This window comes from Pan troglodytes, chromosome 3, assembly GCF_028858775.2.
Source record: "Pan troglodytes isolate AG18354 chromosome 3, NHGRI_mPanTro3-v2.0_pri, whole genome shotgun sequence".
NCBI lineage: Eukaryota > Metazoa > Chordata > Mammalia > Primates > Hominidae > Pan > Pan troglodytes.
In genome coordinates this window covers 187710687-187731380 of record NC_072401.2, presented here as the reverse complement: position 1 = coordinate 187731380, position 20694 = coordinate 187710687, and the positions used below count along the sequence as shown (strand labels likewise).

Sequence of the window (20694 nt, the reverse complement as noted above, 5' to 3'; positions counted from 1 at the left end):
CAGGAGGGAATTTCATCATGATGTCTGGGTTTGGCAGTTGAAACCCATAAAGTCACAATTTCAAAACATTGCATCTAAACATCTCTGCCATGCTCTCTGCAGCCTGGTTCCATCCCCTTCGGCACCCCACTATCTCCCGACACCAAGTTCATGCCTCCCTCATGAACTTCTCTCTTGCTATTCATTCTGCCATCTTCTTCTCCACTCATTGAAATCTCACCCACCTTGGAAGGGGCTGGGTCTCCTCTGTGGAGTCCTCCCTGCCCAGGTCCATCTTTGGAAATCCCTTTCCACCCAGCTTCTATTGCCCACACCTCTAAATCCCATCCAACTGTTCACCATAGTAGTTAACACAGGGCTAGGCACCTGTAGCTGCTCAAAAAATACAATTTTTAATGGCTTTGTGAATATATAATTTACATATCATAAAATTCACCTGTTTTAAGTGTCCAACTCAATGACTTTCAGTAAATTTACATAGTTGTACAATTATTACCATAACCCAATTATAGAGCATTTTCATCACCCAAAAAAGGTCTCTTCCACCTATTTGCAGCCACTCCCCGTTCCTGTTCCTAGGCCCAGACAACCACTCATCTGCTCTGTGTCTCAATAGATTGCAAGAAATTCCTTCTAAATTCTTGATTTGAAGCCCCTTTACACTTTTCAATCGTCACTATAACTTACCGTTGAGTCTCCTTTACAACCTAGATGTATATTTGAACAATTAGACATTGTAAACTAAGTGGCACTGAAAACTCCTCCCCTCCTCACTAACAAATTGATACCATCTACCTCTGATTACAATCTAAAAGTTATCATTTTTAGGTACAACCTAAATACCAAGATTTATCTTAAACTCAGTGTCGATTCAGTTGGGTTTTGTTTTGCAATGTGAAAAACAGGAAGAAGTTGGAGTGAACAGATTACATGATGGCACCCTGAGAGGGTTCAAACAAGTCAAGTCACTTGGGCAAATCAAACAAGAGGTCAGACAAACATCCTTTTCCTCGATCCCCTTCTCTCAAACCCCAGGGACAAGGGTTCCTCCGGAGAACAATTACACAGGACAGCCTGCAGAAGTTCTGGATGTTACTTCCTACTTAGGTCAGATAGGAGTCAGAGTTTACACCTTTTACTATTTTTATTGGCATTCATTTAGAGGTCATTACCTGTGCATCTTAACCTCTTAAATATTAAGCAACTTAATGATGTCTTGAATATGTCATTGATATATCTGAGGCAGGAGAATAGGGTCTGGAGGCAGGGAAACTAAGGGCTTCCTAGAACTCAATCAAATGGAAAAACCCCAACATTCTACCACCAAGTAAATCACTGTAACTCTATCTCAGCTGTGACAGTTATTCATTTGCATAGGGTGCACAACAAGTAAATAACTTTGTAACTTCACTTTACCCTCTTCATTTACATAGGGCATACACCAAGTAACCAATGGAAACCTCTAGAGAGTATTTAAACCCCAGAAAATCCTGTAACCCGGCTTTTGAGCTGCTTGCTCGGGCCGCTCCCACCCTGCGGGGTGTGCTTTCGTTTTCAATAAACCTCTGCTTTTGTCGCCTCATTCTTTGTGCATTTTGTCCAATTCTTTGTTCAAAGCACCAAGAACCTGGACACTCTCCACCAGTAACATCAATATATTAAATATAGATATTATATATTAAATAGCATTGATATATGACATATTAAGCAACTTGATACATTGACTAATTCACAATGATTTATTTACAATATCTTATGAATATTTGAGAATATTGATAACACACAAAGCATATAAGAAAAGCAGAAGTTGTGATTTTTATTTTATAATGCCAAAATAAAATGATTATTGCACAGTTAAAAAGCAAATCTTAACTAAAATGCTGAAAAGCAGTGTCTCAGCTGTCAGGGTGGCAAATAACGTGAAAGTGACAATTAGTCCTCCACACATTCACAGTGTTGGCCGACTATAGACTCTTCAGAACCAGAGGTACAGTGGATATTTCTCATTCCAGGGTCATGGAACTCAGCCTTGGGAATACTGAACTATTTAAATCAAAGTTCCAAAATGTGACATCTCAAATGCTCCCTGAATTCAGCAGACAAATGAACATTTCAGGTATAGAAATTAACTCAGCTTTATAATTTCAGGTTTCTCTTTAAATACTAGAACTATAAATATTTCAAAAAGCTGTTCAGGTCTATTTCCAATAATCAGATTCTCTTTTATTGTAAAACTAAAAATTTTTTGTTGTATTGTAAAACAAAATAAAAAGGTGGGGCACGGTGGCTCACTCCTGTAATCCTAGCACTTTGGGAGGCCAAGGCGGGAGGATCACTTGAGGTCAGGAGTTCAAGACCAGGCTGGCCAACATGGTGAAACCCCATCTCTACTAAAAATACAAAAATTAGCCAGGCATGGTGGCATATGCCTGTAATCCCAGCTACTCGGGTGGCTGAGGCAGGAGAATAGCTTGAACTCAGAGATGGAGGTTGCGGTGGGCCGAGATTGGACCACTGCACTCCAGCCCGGGCGACAGAGCCAGACTCTGTCTCAAAAACAAACAAATAAAAAACAAACAAACAAAAAAACAAAAATAAAAATAGTCTTTCTAGATAAGGACTACCTTATGCGTAGCATATTATTTTATGGTAAAATAATACATTCCTTTGAATATATTATACAGCGATCATCATCACTAATTACATAGGAATATCTAAGATGCATTTATTATCATAATTTTCAAGATCAGGAGTCAAAGAATCCCAGTGGGACCAAGTGATTTCGCCAACGCCATCTCCTGAGTCTGTGACCATGGGAGGAAAGTTCTGTTTCCACAAAGCCAAATACTGATTAGCCTTCAGAAAGCAAGCCTGCCTACAATACTTTTAGTAAGAGAATTGTTTCCACCCTCCCACAGCAGAAACTCATAATCTCAGGAAAATACAAGTCAATATTCATTCAAATAATCATCTCATTAACTAATAAAAATGAATTGCAAATGTTTTCTGCCCTTGGGTATGCATATTAAAAAATATTTAACATTTAACAAAGTCAACACTGAGACAAGTACTTACTAAAATACAAAGTTTTTCCATTGAAAAAATACTGTAATTAAACTTGTTAAAAATATGGGTATATATTTTACTCTTTTACAAAGGAAATAGCATTATACCCATTGAAACAATTATCTTTCATTCTAAGTGCATCCAAAATACAAAAAGATCATCACAAACCCTCGTATACCTCTAACTTTTCTTAAAATGAGGAATGTTTTCAAACTCCTTAAGCTGTCATAGGCTCAGTGGCTGATTGTATATTAATCAGTAGACAATGTTCTTACGTGCTTATATGTTTTATTTTGGGTAAAATTAAGTCAATTGTCAAAAATAGGCCTGAAATAAGGAGATACATTTTCCTAGAAGAGATATAATTGTGATAGAATATAATCATTTACAAATATGAATAAACAAATTATAACACCTTTATGGAAAACTTAAATTTGCCATAGAACTTTTTAAATTGAGAAAGTTTCTCCTTTGCTAATTGAATATTTAAATAAATTTAATGTACAGAGTTTTTGGATCCAAGTGCTACTTGCAATTTATGACGAAAGGCACCTATCCGTTCTTTCTGAACTGGCCAGTTCAAGATGCAGTGAGATTTAAACATTCCTCTTCGCAAACAGAGTGCATGGTTCAGTTTATAATCTGGAATCTCCTCAAGGAAAACCAGTATAATGGAATCCAGATTTTGTTCAATAGCTTGTTGAACTGCATGATGTACCTTGAATCTAAGTAAGGAAATGTATTGAAGAATTAATATACGGTTTTTAACAGCCAGAAGCAATACTATTTAAAAATACTCTGTAGAGTTTAAACTGTTACTGAAACTCAGGTTTTTTTTCTTAATTTTATTTTAAAAATTCTTTTGAGTTGTGAGTAATATTGGTAATATTTAAAAGTTTAATTGAAGCTCACCTGAGGCCAGGAGTTCAAGATCAGCCTGGCCAACACGGTGAAACCCCATCTCTAATAAAAATACAAAAATTAGCCAGGCTTGGTGGCGCGTGCCTGTAATCCCAACTACTTGAGAGGCTGAGGCAGGAGAATTACTTGAACCCAGGAGGTGGAGGCTGCAGTGAGCTGAGATCACACCACTGCACTCCAGCCTGGGCAACAGAGCAGGACTCCATCTCAAAAAAAAAAAAGAAGTTTAATTGAAAAGCAAGTAAACACTTAAAATTTCACAATGTTTACCTACCTTTTGCATACTGGGTCTTTTAATAGATGGTGTGTTATAACAAAAATAATTTTTCTGCTTCTTTTGATGCTGTTAACAATTGCTTCTAGTTCAAAAACACCCGCCTCAAAGTCCCTTTCTTCCAGACAAAATTTGAGAGATTGGTCTTCCTTTTCCATTGAAGAGAAATGTTCCCAGACCCAATCCTTATCTTTATAGGCATGAATTATATATGCTGCATATTCAAACTGTTCTGTCTGTCTGTCTATTTCTTTGAAACCAAGAACTCGATGTACTGAAACATTCCAATAAAAAGATATCCTCCAGCCCTGAAAGTGGATGAGAAGTACAATAAAGATAAAAATCAACAGGATACTGGTATTGATCATGAAAAAGAGTTCAAAGGGGGCACTGTCTTTGCAAGACGATGTATCAAAAAGTCTCACTGGGAACCCATGATAGTGAGGTGGAGTGTTGCAAAGGTAGTGGCTTGACAGCTCAGGGATGTTGGTATTGGTCTCGTTAATCCAATTAACAAACCAGGCAATACTTTCACACGTGCAATCAAAGGGATTAAAGCGCATATCTAACTCAGTCAGGTTCCTGAAAGCTGGCCCGAAAACCTTCTTCTCAATGGATGTTATGAGATTCTTCTGAAGGTTCAATGACTTTAGAGACACCTGATTATTAAAGACAGATGCTGGAAGTGTGTTTAAATTATTCAATCCTAAATCGATGATCTTTAGTTCAAATAAATCCTTGAAGACCTCAACTGGGATCTCGTCAAAGCCGTTGGACTCCAAGTTAAGGATGTGGAGGTGAGACAGACCCTTTAGGAAATAAACGGGACCACCAGGGTTCGCATGTTTCCAGAGCCGTGCTAAGTTGTTATGCTGCAAATCGAGAATTTCTAGTTTCTCAAGACCCTCCAACATGTCATCATTTATGTTGGCTATGTTGTTGTTGCTCAGATCCAGAATGGTCAAGTTACGAAGAGGCTGGAATGGTGAAGGAGAGCTATCCACATTTTTAAGGGCCACCCTTCGGAGCATCAGTCGTTGAAGGCTTGGGACCAAGGCAAAGGAGTTCCTAGTCAGCTGCAGGTACTTGTTGTAGGAAAGATAGATTTCGAAAATATTTTCTAGACCTCTCCATTCCTGGCCTGTGAGTTCTTGCCCAATTTCATTAAGGCCCAGGTCAAGTACTTCTAGGTGGCCCAACCAAGAGAAAGCATCACTCTCTATTTTTGAGATTTTATTCTTGGTTAGGTTGAGTATGTGTAAGGGAGAATGAGCAAGTGATACAAATGTTTCATTTGTCAAAGTTCGCAAACTTGAAAAGGAGTTGGATAGACTTAAGTATTTCAGGTTTATCAATCCTGTGAACATATTGCTTTTTATGCCTGGAATATCATTATCTTCCATGTTAAGGTGCTCCAAACATTTTAGCCACTGAAAAGAAAAATCATCAATCTTGGGGAGTGAAGCAAGGGAAATACTTTGTTTAGTAAAAGACCGTTTCAAATTCAGGTACCTCACATTGAAAAGCCCGTGCAAAGAGTGAGAAAACAAATGCTGTATATTATTATAATCCAGGAAGAAATATTCTAGATGTGGAAGCCAAGCAAAGGAATCGTTACCAACCACATTTAAGTTGTTGTAGGAAAGATCGAGCATAGTGAGATTTGTCCACTTTAGTCCCAAGAAAGTTGTATTGCTGGTGGTGGACAGCTGGCTGTTACTCAGAGACAGATTCCGAATGCTTGTGTTTGCTAATTCCAAACATAGCTTCTCTGTGAGGCTGGGACCCAGCTGGACATTGTTCAGAAAGAGGCCAAATAATCTTCCAATTGCGTGAAAACACCCTGGAGAAAACTAAAGGTAGGAAAAAAAAAAGAGGTTAACAATCAAAAGAGCACAGACTCTGTAAGGCTGTTGAAAGCCTTTTTTTTTTTTTTTTTGAGACGGAGTCTCGCTCTGTCGCCCAGGCTGGAGTACAGCAGGGCAATCTCAGCTCACTGCAAACTCCACCTCCTCAGTTCAAGCAATTCTCCTGCCTCAGCCTCCCAAGTAGCTGGGATTACAGGCATGTGCCACCACATCCAGCCAAGTTTTGTATTTTTAGTAGAGTCGGGGTTTCACCGTGTAGGCCAGGCTGGTCTTGAACTCCTGACCTCATGATCCGCCTGCCTCAGCCTCCCAAAGTGCTGGGATTATAGGCATGAGCCACTGCACCCAGCCAGATGCAGTTCTTTACTCCATCTCCGCTCACCCTTCACCACATCCTGTGGGCAGAGCATTTCTCCCCCTTCCTCTAATGCACGAGTCCTTCATTACTCGGTTCCTGCAGCGCCCACCTCTTACTCCAGCCTCTGACCTCCCCTGGCCACTGGCTAACTTCTGCTCAGCATTCACAGCCTCAGCTTAGATGCCACCTTTTCAGGGAGGCTTCTCTGACTTTCCAGTCCAGGATCAATCTCCTGGTACTTTTTCTTTATCACCATGAGAACAATTGCAAGGAATAAACTGCTCGTGAAGTCACTCCTGGGGCAGTTCCTGGTTCTGTCTTGGTGCCGCTGTTCTCAGTGAGCCTCATGGAAGGAAGTTGTGGATGGCTTTTATGATGAGGCGGTGACGGCACACTTTCCTTTCTGGAACTCTGAGCTCCAGCTCTCCCTCTCGTCTTTCCACCCAGATTTTCTCCTGACTTTATTTTACTATCATGTTTTTCCAGCTCCCTTCTGCTCCGTCCCACACCCTTACCAGAGCCTTGGCTGTTCTGGGACTCACTTCGGGGACAAGAGAACAGCAGGTGGGAGAGGAGGAATCTAGAGAGGATGGAGGCCAGTTCTGGCAGTCGAAACCGCCAGAGGAGTAAAGGGCTCTGATTTTTTTTTTCTTTTCTTTTCTTTTTTTTTTTTTTTTGAGACAGAGTTTCGCTCTGTCCCCCAGGGTGGAGTGCAGTGGTGCGATCTCAGCTCCCTGCAACCCTTGCCTCCTGGGTTCAAGCGATTCTCTTGCCTCAGCCTCCTGAGTAGCTAAGATTAGAGGTGCCCGCCACCACACCTGGCTAATTTTTTTGTATTCTTAGTAAGACGGGATTTCACCATGTCGGCCAGGCTGGTCTGGAACTCCTGACTTCATGATCCACCCCCACCTCGGCCTCCCAAAGTGCTGGGATTACAGGCGTGAGCCACCGCGCCCAGCCTGGAGGGGGCTCTGATTTGTAATGTGTCACTTGGGGGACAGTAGGGCTAATGCAAAAAAAGAGAGAAGTATAGAAGAAAGGGTGCTTTATCATAAAGAAATGAGTTAAAATGCAAAGCAGAAAATTATGAAATTAAGTATGATAAGTCTACATGATAGCACTATTTTACAGGCATTAAAATTAAGCTTTGGAATGCTTCTTAATTGTATGGGAGATGTTCATAATATGATATTAAATCTAAAGAGCAGGAGACATCATGATCTTCGGAGGGTGATATAGCATAGCTGTTAGGAGCAGGGCCTCCGGTCCAAGTGAGCCGGAAACCCAGCTCTGCCCCAGGTGGATCCTGTGGGGCCTGAGATATGTCACTCAAACTTTCTTCATCTCAGTTTTCTTTTGTGAAAATGACAATTAAGAGTAAGTTGATTACGCCGGACACGGTGGCTCATGCCTGTAATCCCAGTACTTTGAGAGGCCAAGGCAGGCGGATTGCCTGAGGTGAGAAGTTTCAGACAGCCTGGCCAACACGGTGAAATCCTGTCTCTACTAAAAATCCAAAAATTAGCCAGGGGTGGTGGTGGGCACTTGTAATCCCAGCTACTCGGGAGGCTGAGACAGCAGAATCGCTTGAACCCGGGAGTTGGAGGTTGCAGTGAGTCCAGATTGTGCCACTGCACTCCAGCCTGGGCAACAAAGAGTGAAACTCAGTCTCAAAAAATAAAATAAAATAAAATAAAATATTGATTAAAAATACTATATACATAAAATATTTTTAAAAATTTATCACAGCACTTGACACACAGTTAAGTGCCTTAACAGTGTGAATTTCAGTACAGTAAGAATTTAAGCTATTGTTTTTCCTTATAATTATTTGGAGAAAAGCCAGGGATAAATATACCCAAATGCTAACAGTGGTTGTTTCTGACTATGGACATTTGAGTGATTTTTAAAAATCACCCCTTATTATTATTTTCTCATTTATTCATATATTTAATAAGATTACTACAATAAATGTCTTAATCATAGAAAAATGCTGTTTAAAAAATAAAATGAAGAGCTTGCACAAAACATCTTAATATCTTAGGATAAATTTGTACGCCATTTATTTTTATGTCTGAAAAAAAAATAGAGTTGTAATTAAGGATTTCCAGTAGTCTTATAGCCTGGAACAAAATGAGTGTAAAATACAGACAAACCTGTATGTGAAAATGCGGAGTCCTATTTAGGGAAAAGTAGTTAGTTGGCGGGACCGAGAGAAAGCAAAAGAGCAGGTAAATTATTAGTCTGTCTTTCTTTATGATCCAGAACACGTAGCCCTCCTGTGCAAATAACTGACAATCTTCCTGTGCCCAGCTATCACCAGGCCCCTGCGAGTTAGCCCACTGCAACCTGGGCGCTGTCAGCGCAGCTCAAAGCCCTCTTCAGCACACAGCACGAACAAGACCCTGTAAAATCCCCAGCAAGCCTTTGTTTCTTTGCAGTCAGCTTCTCTTGCTGATATGCCCGTTGCCTTCTCGCAATGTAGTTTCCTACTTTCACTAATAAATGGGCCTTTCTCCACCTGCAACTGTCTTGGTAAATTCTTTTACCCCTGTGCCACCGGTCCAGATAGTTGTTGCTCTCCCGTGACAGAAAATGATTAGCTTGAAGATCATGATTCCAAAAAGAGACAGTCCTGTCAGTTATTTAAGCTGACTTCATTATAGGAAGGTTTTTATAACCACATACTGCTGCTGATCATTTCCTGAGCACTGCCTACGCCAGACACGGTCCTAAATTCTTTACCACACAGTCCTATGAAGCAGAGTCATTATCACGCCCATTTGAAAGCTGGGAGGCTAGAGAGGGAGAACATGAATAACTTGCCTGATAACATGATTGTTAAAAGACAAAGCCCAGAGACCAAGCCAGCTAACCCGACTGTGAACCTGGGGCTCTTGACCATCGTACTCTTTAATTAATAACTCTGTCAGAGAGTTTGTGTGAGAGAGCACTATTTCCACTTTACAAGTGAGGACACAGACTCAGAGATGTTAAGGATGTTCGCAAGGTCACGGCACAGGGGTTCCACCCAGTGCTGCAGGGCTGCAGAGTCCTGTCTCCCGACCTCTCCTGGGGCTGCCTGAGCTCTCAGGAGGATGACACCAATGCCCCCAAGCAGTAGGTGGGAAGGATTGCTGGAAGACAGGCAGAGGCAGAGAGCATTACATTCCTGTGTATGTGACACAGATAGGGACTATCCACCTTAAAGGCAGAATGCAAAATAATTTTACCTTACTTCTTACCTCTTTAATTTGATTCGATGACAACTCTAATTTTTTTAAAGATGAATTGGCAAAGATATCCAGTTCTTCACTTTTTAGCGCTTGAATTTTATTGTTTGATAATAGAAGCTCTTGGAGATTTTCCAGCTGAACCTGAGTTCCTAATTTTGTAGATGACAAGCCATTATGAGACAGATCTAATGTGATTAAATTCTGAAGGGAAAAAATAATATGCATATGTTAGAGTCTTGCTGTCAAAAACAGTTCTTTTAAATGTAAGTACATCTGAAAAATACTTCAACAGCAAAATCAACACCTCTCTATTATTCTGTAGAATACTAACAGTAAGCATAATAAAAAATCTTTGATCTGATTAATCTTTGTTACGTTATAATCTTTGTGATGGTTACCCTTGCAACCATTGTAGGAAGGATTTTATTTCTTATTTCAAGAATCATTTTATTTCTCTTACCAAAATAAAAAAGACTTAAGCTTATTTATGATATAAGGAACACTGCTAATTTATGAACTTATTTATCATAACCTTTTACTTATGATGCAAGAAATTTTCACATGGCTTATCAAACACACAGTGTCATGCTTTAACCTTGAAAATAAGTATCAGAAAAAAGAACAGAATGTTTTCTTAAAAAGCATGAGAATTTTGCCATCTATGAAATTTTAAATAGATTTTTACACTGAGAAAGAGTCATATTATATAAATTTTGAATCATGACTAGTACAGAATATTAACTTTTGTTTGCTTTATCAGTACTGTGGGATGTTTTATTACCCTTTGCTACTTTTGAATATGTATGCTTCAAATTCAGGCAAAAGGTAAGGGAAAGCGATACCAGTTAAGGCAAAGTCTAATGTAATCGCTGTTAACGAGAAGCAGGTTTTTTAATTTAAGTCTTTACAAAAATAACATTTTGCAATGATTTCTCTAGCCAGATTTTGAGGCCTTTGTATTCAAAGATATTTCATCCACATTAGACTCTAAGAAGACTCAAGAAAAGATTTAAAATAGCTAGGGAGCAAATCACTTTATGTTTCACAGCATATTTACATTTGTACATTATTCTTGGCATCTGAGGAAGAGCAATGCTCAATTTTTTATAAGGCCATAAAATGAAGTAACTTGAAAATCGCTTTGGTTAAAGAAAAGCACTTAATAATTGCCTCAGATTTAGAAACAATAACATGCGTTTTTTTTTTTTCTGGTGCTCTAAAGCATTGTAGGGTGAATATGGTTAACTATGATTTATTGTGTATTTTTTAAAAGCTAGAAGAGCGTATTTTGAATGTTCACAACACAAATGAGAAACATTTGAGATGATGGATATGATAATTACCCTGATTTAATCATTACACATTATATACACATACTGAAAAATCATTCTCTATCTCATAAATATGTGAAATTATTAAACATCAACTAAAAAGAAAAGAAAAAAAACTAAAATTCGAGCAAAGTGTTGAAAAGAAAAAGGAATCATTGAAAAAGTGACACCACTATTGAAAAAGTCATTGAAATAGCCACTGAGGAGATTTCTGAAACCAGGAGTAGGTAATTTTTGGTTGAACAATTCACTTGATCATTGTATCAATTTGTTAATTTTATTTAAGTCAGAATTTGGACTCAAGACTTTTGTCATGACTTCACATGCTAAATCAGCAGCATTGAAAGTTTAGTTTCCATGTTCTTATGGGATATTCTGATTCTTCTCTGTTCATTACTTCTATCTCTTGCATCTAAGTTCTATTTCTAATGGGAGAAAGTGAGAGAGGCGAACATTGAAAATTAAGGATGAAACTGATTTAAGAGTATATTTTCTCTTTTGGAAGCATTTTCTATTATAATGGCAATATTTGTGGCAAATTGGATTAGATCAAATTTCTTCCTCTTTATTTCCTTGATATTTAGATAGTAAGTCTAAGGATGGGTAAGTGACTTAAAAACATTAGTAACAATAGACATTTTCATCTTACCTTCTGCTTGACAAAGGGATTATTTTTAATTTTCTGGATTGAGTTGGACATGAGATGGAGTTCAGTCAAATTCGTGCAGAAGGCAAAGGTTTTATCAGAAAGTTGAGATAGCTCATTGTGCTGGAGGTTCAAAACTTTTAACATGGGAAGTTTCTGGCACAATTCTGGCTCCAGTTTTGAGATGGTGTTAAATCCTACATCCAAGCTAGTTAGCTGGCTATACCTTGTAAAGTTGGAGGCTGGTAATCTTCTGAGTTGATTATGGGTAAGGTTCAACACTGTTATGTTTGTGGGTAGATCATCGGGTACCTGAGTCAACTTCAGGTGGCTGCAGTCAGCAACTTCATGGGTAACAGTGCACTTGGTGGTGGAGGATGCACACAGCATCCCAAAGGGCAAAAGGCCCCCCCAAAAGTAGATACAAGGCAAAGTCTGTCTCATGATTCTGCTGTAGAAAAGAAACATTAAAAAGTATGAGCAACATTAATAGCAGATGGCTTTCAAATGCATTGGTATATTCCTTGTAAAATATATCACCAAAATATGACCATGTATGATATTATTACTCATACTTTTATGCCATACAAGTACATATTATACAAGTCATACATCAAACGGAAAAATGTCAAACAGTACAGAAAGGTAAAAAATAAAACATCCAAACTTCCTTCCTATCCTTCACCTGAATGCCAGTTGCAGCTGTAATGTCTCTCTTTTGATAGGTTCTACCTGTAATTCTCATGATTACCCCCATAAACTTAATATTCTTGATCTTCTATTTCTTCATTTACTCATTTCACTATAAAGATAAGGAATTTAATTATATTTTTCTCTCATTCTATTCACAACTTTTCTTTAGTTAATTTTGTTTGTTTTTGTTTCGTTTTATTTTGTTCTGTTTTGTTTTTGAGACGGAATCTGGCTCTGTCACCAGGCTGGAGTGCAATGGTGCGATCTCGGCTCACTGCAACCTCCAGCTTCTGGGTTTAAGTGATTCTCCTGCCTCAACCTCCTGAGTAGCTGGGATTACAGGCACCCGCCACCACACCTGGCTAATTTTTGTATTTTTAGTAGAGACGAGGTTTCACCATGTTGGCCAGGATGGTCTCGATCTCTTGACTTCATGATCTACCCACTTCAGCCTCCCAAAGTGCTGGGATTACAGGCGTGAGCCACCGTGCCCAGCCAGTTAATTTTTATTTTATTTTAAATAAATAAATACATTTTTCTTCACATTTCTTCCTTTCTTACATTTCCTAAAACTGTCAGCTATAACATTGCTTGACATTGTCAAGATGTGAAATCTTAGCATTTTACCCTGAAACTATGATTACATATGAGGTCCTTGGTCTACATTAATTCAGCAAATCCAAAGTCAGTAAATATTATTTACAATTTTAAAAATTATTTGTATTTATTTATTTATTTTTAGAGACAGGGTCTCACTCTGCCGCCCAGGCTGGAGTACAGTGGTGCTATCATGGCTCACTGCAGCTTCCAACTCCCGGGCTCAAGGGTTCCTTCCACCTCAGCCTCCCAAGTAGCTGGGACTACAGGCATGTACCACACCCGGCTAATTTTTTATTATTTTTTAAATTTTATAGAGAGAGAGAGTCTCGCTATGTTGCCCAGGCTGGTCTCAAACTTTTGACATCAAGTGATCCTCCAGCCTTGGCCTCCTAAAATGTTGGGATTACAGGCATGAGCCAATGTGCCCAGCCTCAATCACAATTTTACAATCATATAAATAAATAGTCACTGCAGATCATAATGGAACTGAAAAATTCTTATCACCTACTAATGTAGCCGTCATAATATCATAGTGCAATGCATTCCTCACATGTTTATAGTGATGCTGGTGTAAACAAACCTACTGCACTACTAGTTATATAAAATATAGCACACATAATTATTTACAGTACCTAATAGTTGATAATGATAATAAATGAATATGTTACTGATTTATGTATTTACTATACTATACTTTTTATCATAATTTTAGAGTGTACTCCTTCTACTTATTTTTTTTTAAGTTAACTGTAAAACAGCCTCAGGCAGGTCCTTCAAGAGGGATTCCAGAAGAAGGCACTGTTGTCATAAGAGATGACAGGTCCGTGCGTGTTGTGGCCCCTAAAGAGCTTCCAGTGGGACACGACGTGGTGGAAGGCAGTGACATTAATGATCCTGACTCTGAGCAGGCCTAGGCTAATGTGTGTGTTTGTGTCTTCGTTTTTAACAAAAACGTTTAAAAAGTTAAAAAAAAAAAGAAGAAAATTAAAAATAGAGAAAAGCTTATAAAATAAGAATACAAAGAAAATATTTTTGTATAGGTGTACAATGTGTTTGTTTTAAACCAAGCATTATTACACGAGTCAAAAAGTTTTGAAAAATTAAAACTCTTATAAAGTAAAACAGTTATAGTAAGTTAATTATTACTGAAGAAAGTAAAATTTTTAAATAGGTTTAGTATAACCTAAGCGTGCAGTGTTCATAAAGTCTGCAGTGGTGCACAGTCATGTCCGAGGCCTCCACATCCACTTCCCTTCTCACTCACAGACTCACCCAGAGCCACTTCCAGTACTGCAAGCTCCACTCGTGGTAAGTGCCCTACGGAAGTGCCATTTGTAACCTTTTGTACCACATTTTCACTTACCTTTTCTATGTTTAGATACACAAGTACTTCCCATTGTGTTACAATTGCCTCCAGTATTCAGTGCAGTCACACGCCGGCTGTCTGGCTTTGCAGGCTGGGCGCCACAGGCTGTACTACCTAGTTCTGTGTAAGCACTCCCTGTGACGTTCCCACAAGGATGAAGTCCCCTCACGATGCATTTCTCAGAACATATCCCCATGATTAAGTGCCACATGACTGTGTTCTATTTCTTTGGGGTAAATAACTAGGATTGGAATGCCTGGGCCATTTGGTGAGGCCATTTGGTTTTACAGGAAACTGCCAGATCCTTTGGGAAAGTGTTGCACCACCAACTTTCCTGACAACATTTGGTACCTATTTTTATTATTATTTTTAATCATTCTGCTGAATATATAGTGATAGCTAATTATGGTTTTCATTTGCATTTCCCTGCCGACTAACGATATTTAACAATTTTCATGTGCTTATTGTTCACTTATCTTCCCTTATATGTTCAAATATTTTGCTCATCTATTAGATTGTTTCCTTTTTATTATTGCGTTGTAGGAATTTTTTATGTATCTGAGTGTCAGTCCCTCGTCAGATTCCTATTTTGTAAATATTTATTCCCAGCGTGTGAGTTGCCTATTTATTTTCTTACTGATGTCTTCTTAATTATGATGAAATCTAGTTTATCATCTTCTCTTTTATTTTGATTGTTTCTGTGTCTTCTCTAAGAAATTTTCCTACTCCCATTACTTAGATACTCTCCTCTAGAAAGCTTTATGGTGTTAGCTTCTATGTGAAGGTGTGTGATCTCTCCTCAATTAATTGTTGTGTATGCATGAAGTAGGAGTCACGGTTTTTTGTGTGTATATCCAGTCAGTCAGATCTTGTTTTTTGTTTTTTTTTTTGAGATGGAGTCTCACTCTGTCACCCAGGCTGGAGTGCAGTGGTGCCATCTTGGCTCACTGCAGTCTCCACCTCCTGGGTTCAAGTGATTCTCCTGCCTCAGGCTCCCGAGTTGCTGGGACTACAGGCACGCGCCACCATGCCCGGCTAATTTTTATATTTTTAGTAGAGACAGGGTTTCACCATGTTGGCCAGGCTGGTCTTGAACTCCTGACCTCAGGTGATCCATCCACCTCGGCCTCCCAAAGTGCTGGGATTATAGGGGTGAGCCACCACGCCTGGCCCAGTCAGACCATTTTTTAAAGAGACTTCTTTCCCCCACCGGATTGTTCTGTGCTTTCCTTAGAAACCGAGTAAATGTTTTAAGTGAGGGTCTATTTCTGGGCTGTCTACTCTCTTCCACTGAAATATTTGTTAGTTCTTAGGCCAATACCACATTGTTCGGATTACTTTAGCTTTACAACAAGTCATGAAGTTCAGTGGGTGAAACCTCCCATCTTGCTCTTCTTCTAGATTGCCTTTTCCGTTGCTATGGTTGATGGAAATTATCCAATATTGTGTATTATTTATTATTAATTATTGCTTCTCACTAGAATGTGAAGCTATAATAGTAGAGGACATAGTTCTTACTCCATACGGTGTTGTCTGTGCCTAGAACAAGGCCTGGCACTTTGTTGGCTCTGAAGAAATAAATGTATGTTGAATACATAGCCGATATGGTTTGCCTCTGTGTCTCCACCCAAATCGCACCAAATCGTTGAATTGTAATTCCCAGTGTTGGAGGTGGGGGCTGGTGGGAGGTGACTGGCTCATGGGGCAGAGTTCTCACAGATGGTTTAGCACCACCCCCTCGGTGCTGTTCTCCTGATAGTGAGTGAGTGAATTCTTGAGATTCAGTCGTTTAAAAGTGTGTGGCGGTTGGGTGCAGTGGCTCACGCCTGTAACCCCAGCACTTGGGAGGCCAAGGTGGGCAGATCACCTGAGGTCAGGAGTTTGAGACCAGCCTGGCCAACATGGTGTAACCCTGTCTCTACTAAATACAAAAATTAGCTGGGTGTGGTGGTGGGTGCCTGTAATCCCAGCTACTGGGAAGGCCAAGGCAGGAGAATTGCTTGAACTAGGGAGGCGGAGGCTGCAGTGAACCGAGATCCCACCACATGCACTCCAGCCTGGGTGACAGAGTGAGACTTCGCCCCCGCTCCCCCCAAAATAAATAATAAAAAAAATAAAAGTGTGTGGCACCTTCCCCTTCTCTCTTCTTCCTGCTCCGGCTATGTGAAGGTGCCAGCTCTGGCTTTGCCTTCTGTGGTGGGTGAAAGCTCCTTGAGGCTTCTCCAGAAGCAGAGGCTGCTATGCTGCCTGCACCGCTTGCAGAACCATCAGCCAATTGAACCTCTTTCTTTATAAATGACCAGTCTCAGGTATTTCTGTAGAGCAATGTGAGAATGCACTCATACAATAGCTTTCCATGGGCATTTAGTCAGCTCAGGAAAGCCACTCAACTCCATACATTGTCACACTTTATTTTGGTGGGATGTGTACCCAATGTGATACTCTGTGGTGTGATCAACAACCAAATTTCAGATATTTTAAAAAATCAAATACACCCACAAAGTATGGAGATGAAGCAGTGGTAATGATATCTAAATAGATATTCCACAAGATCTAAAAGTCATGACATGAAAATTATTCCAGGTAAGTTTCAGGTAATAAAATCACCTTAGGTGACTAATCTTAGGAAAACAGAACTAATGTGAGTATATAGAATTGTTCTAATATACTTAAAAATAGCGATTTTACTAATATTCTAATTTAGTTCTCAGAAACAGAAAAAACAACAAAAAAAACTGGCTTCAATAAACTAATATTCCCATCTCATGGCCTTTACAACTCTGGCACTAATCATTGTAAAGCTGTGCACATTCTTTATATCCACAGGCCATGAGGAATGCCACAGCTAGGCCAGCAAGGATGCATTTGCTGACTTGCCCAGGCACGTGAAGGATGCAGGGCTGGCAATGATACCTCTCAAATACCGGGGACCAGCTCCCCACCTGCCCCTCTCTGAGAGTCTCCCAAACCTCTCTTCCAGTTCCTTCAGAACTTCCTACCTCTATTTACCAACTCATAGGTAAGGTCCCTACAATACATTCTCCTTGCTTAGGTGAGATGTACCTCTCTGGTAGGGCTCCTGCTATAGGTCAGAATTGCTGAGAAGGACTAATCCATTACAAAGCATATCCCCGAATGACTGAAGGACTTGCCCCATCTGAAGACATTTCATCAGTGGGCAAAACTCACCAAATGCTAGGCAGGAGGAGTGAAAGAGGAACAAACTTGGAGAGACTCCTATGAAATTTCAGAATTGCAACCATGCACACAAAAATCCTAAAACCTTCATTTCCAAAGAAAAGAGATCTTGATTAATAAAAAACTTTTCATCAGTAACATGAACCACTGGAAAACAATAGAGATAAGCTTTCCAAACATTTAGAGAAAATTATTTTGAATTTAAAATTTCATATCCAGGCAAAGCATAGTGGCTCATCCCCACAATCCCGGCACTTTAGAAGGTGTAGGCGGAAGGAGATCAGGAGTTCAACACCAGCCTGGGCAACAGAGTGAGACCCCGTATCTACAAAAAAAATTTTAGAAAGTAGCCAAGTGTGGTGGCACAAGCCTGTAGTTCCAGCTACTTGGGAGGCTGAGGCAGGAGGATCGCTTGAGCCCAGGAGGTTAAGGCTGCAATGAATCATGATCACACCACTGCACTCCAGCCTGGGCAACAGACAAGACCTTACCTCTAAAAAACAAGAAAATTACCTTTGACCAGGCCAAGAAAATTACCTGTGGCTCACGCCTGTAATCCCGTCACTTTAGGAAGCTGAGGCTGGAGGATCCCTTGAGCCTAGGAGTTTGGGACCAGCCTGGGCAACACAGGGAAACCTCATCTCCACCAAAATTTTTTTTAAAATTAGCTGTGCATAGTGCTTCACACCTGTGGTCCCAGCTGCTCGTGACACTGAGGTGGGAGAATTGCTTGAGCCAGGGAGGTCAAGGCTGCAGCGAGCCACGATCATGCCACTGTGCTTCAGCCTGGGCAACACAGCGAGACCTTGTCTCTAAATCGACAAATGAAATGAAATAAAATAAGATAAAATTTCACATCCATCTGAATAACTAAATAAAAAGGTACAAGTATTTTGAGATATGCAAAAATTCAGTAAGTTTATAGCCATACGATCTGTATGAAAAGGTTATTCTAGGACATGCTTCAGTAAAACAAGCAAAAATGCACTTAAAGGATGAAAGGAGAGTGAAGAAAAAGTTGCTGTTGAATGAGATCTAGCAGAAATAAAGAAAATGAAAAAAAATTAAAAAGAGACTCACTCGGCCTTAGAATTTTGGAAATATTTTGTGAGGGCACATGGAATTCACATTCTTTGTCCAAGTGAGAGACAATATTGCCTGATGGTTAGGACATGGGGTCTGGTCCAGCCAGACTACCTGGAGTTAACCACTATCCATAGTTTGATTTGTAAACTTTGCAATCTTTGTAGTAGGTTAATACACAGGCACGCCCATATGCAGACACATACCAGCACGTAATCATCTGTAAACCTGGGAATCAACTTGCTGAAGCCAACTCCATTTTTACCCGAGTACCCCACAATTGCCGATACCAGTTTCTGATCTTCCCATACACCTTAACAACTTTGCACTTCTCCACTTCTTCCATTATCCTTCATTAGGTGAAAGAAAGCCATTTACTTACTCCTAGGCACACCTGAATGTTCTCTCCTATCTAAGACATTGTCATACAATGCCAGCTCCTGTCTCCCCTGCAGCCAATAAAACTAACAAAAGGGGATACGCTCTTTTAACCTCTTGGAGTTTTGTTTCTTTAAGGTAAAGATGTGATTTGCTAAAAAGACTGTTGCAAAATGATTTCCATAGCTTCCCTAATGTGTTTTTTCCAGGCACAGAATGCTACAGAGAAAAAAATTAAATACTGCATAAATACATTATCACATTAACTAGATATTGGTGCTATTACTTGTGTTCTGAGTTATACCCTTCTCCCATGCCCATATCATACCCCTTTTCTTCCACTTTCCTTCCTCAATAATTCTGACTAGATTTCAAGCACCAGATCAAAGAAAGACCAAAGAAGGCTAAAACCACATGCATTCTACTAGCAAACTCTACTCAGCAAGAGAGACCCTGCCCAGTAAGAACGTGAAATGAACACCTTCACTTACTTGGATGACTGCTAGCCTTTCCTTTTTTCTTTAGTCCAAATCCAGACATTTCATCAGGGAAGTGTGTGGCAAATAGACGGCACTCTCGAAAGTGAAAGTAAAGCTTGAAAAAAATGCTTTTATGTTTGGTGCATTCCAAGAAGGGCAAAGGGAGAAAACAAAAACAATCTCTGACAACCTCAGAGAGGCGTTTCAAACCGCCTCTGAAAAACATCTTGTTTTTATTTTATTTTAACTTTCTTAAAGCTGAGATCCTTGGATTTCATTGAAAGGGTCACAGATTTAGCAACAGCTAAAGTTGAAAGTGGGGACCTCACCATCTGGTGTGGGCGGGTCTGGACCTCTGCAAGTTATCGAATAACAGCAAATCCCTCAATTTTCTGCTAGACTCATGCGAAGCTGTCAGAATTGAGTAGTGTGTGGTCACAGGGACAGAAAAAAAAATCCCTAATCAAAGCTGAAGTACTTTCCCTTCTTTCGTCTGGCTTTTATCTCTTTGCAACACTGTAAAATAACACCGGCAGAAATTAACCTCTTGATCCAGGAAGAAACTGAGTTTCACAGCAGAGAAAGAGCCAAACATGGCAAAGCCGAGAGCCAGTCCCACTCCTGCTTATCCACTTTTCCACGGTCAGACGCGTTAGGGAACAAACCAGTATGCCCAGAAAAGTTCAGATTAACTAAGAATTTCGTTCTTAATTTGCTTTAACGACTCCAACTAGTTAAGTAAATGTGCTTGTTAAGAAATGAACTCACTTTTTTTCATTACAGATGTGCTATGATCTATTATAACTACATTGTTATATAGTGAAATATCACAATTGGAAGGAACTATAGACCACCTAATCTAACTCCCTTGTTTGAGAAATTAGGAAAACGAAACCTAGGGAGGTGAGTGGTTTGCCTAAGAACATGCCACAAGCCACCATATGCTTCAATCACACAAGTCATAAAACAACTGGACGGCTGGGACATGGCATTAGCTTGAACTCATTGCAGAGCTGATGGCAAGAAACAAGCGTGCATCATGGTGCAAAGTGCCCTCTTGTGGGCTCCAGCTTCAGCTAGACTGCTTTATAGTTACTGGGCTCAGGGCTACATGTCTCTGATTTTCATTGGTGACATCTGTAACATAACACCATAAGCAAACAGATGTCCTGAGTACGTGACTGTCCCTCACATCTA

General features: G+C 39.8%; 1 protein-coding gene across 2 annotated transcripts; it reads right to left on the bottom strand.

The window, feature by feature from the left end:
- Positions 1-1790: 1790 nt before the first annotated feature.
- Positions 1791-19846, bottom strand: TLR3 (toll like receptor 3). Of its 2 annotated transcripts, XM_009448543.5 has the most exons (5): positions 19510-19846; positions 11704-12151; positions 9733-9924; positions 4262-6114; positions 1791-3791 (listed from the first exon to the last, which is right to left on the bottom strand). In XM_009448543.5, exons 2-5 carry the CDS (start codon positions 12142-12144, stop codon positions 3563-3565), a joined length of 2715 nt encoding a protein of 904 aa, XP_009446818.1. In that variant the 5' UTR covers positions 12145-12151; positions 19510-19846; the 3' UTR covers positions 1791-3562. The 2 variants fall into 2 exon arrangements, with proteins under 2 accessions (XP_009446818.1, NP_001123942.1); NM_001130470.1 differs by lacking the exon at positions 19510-19846 and having other exon boundaries at positions 3563-3791; positions 11704-12144.
- Between the last annotated feature and the right edge of the window lie 848 nt (positions 19847-20694).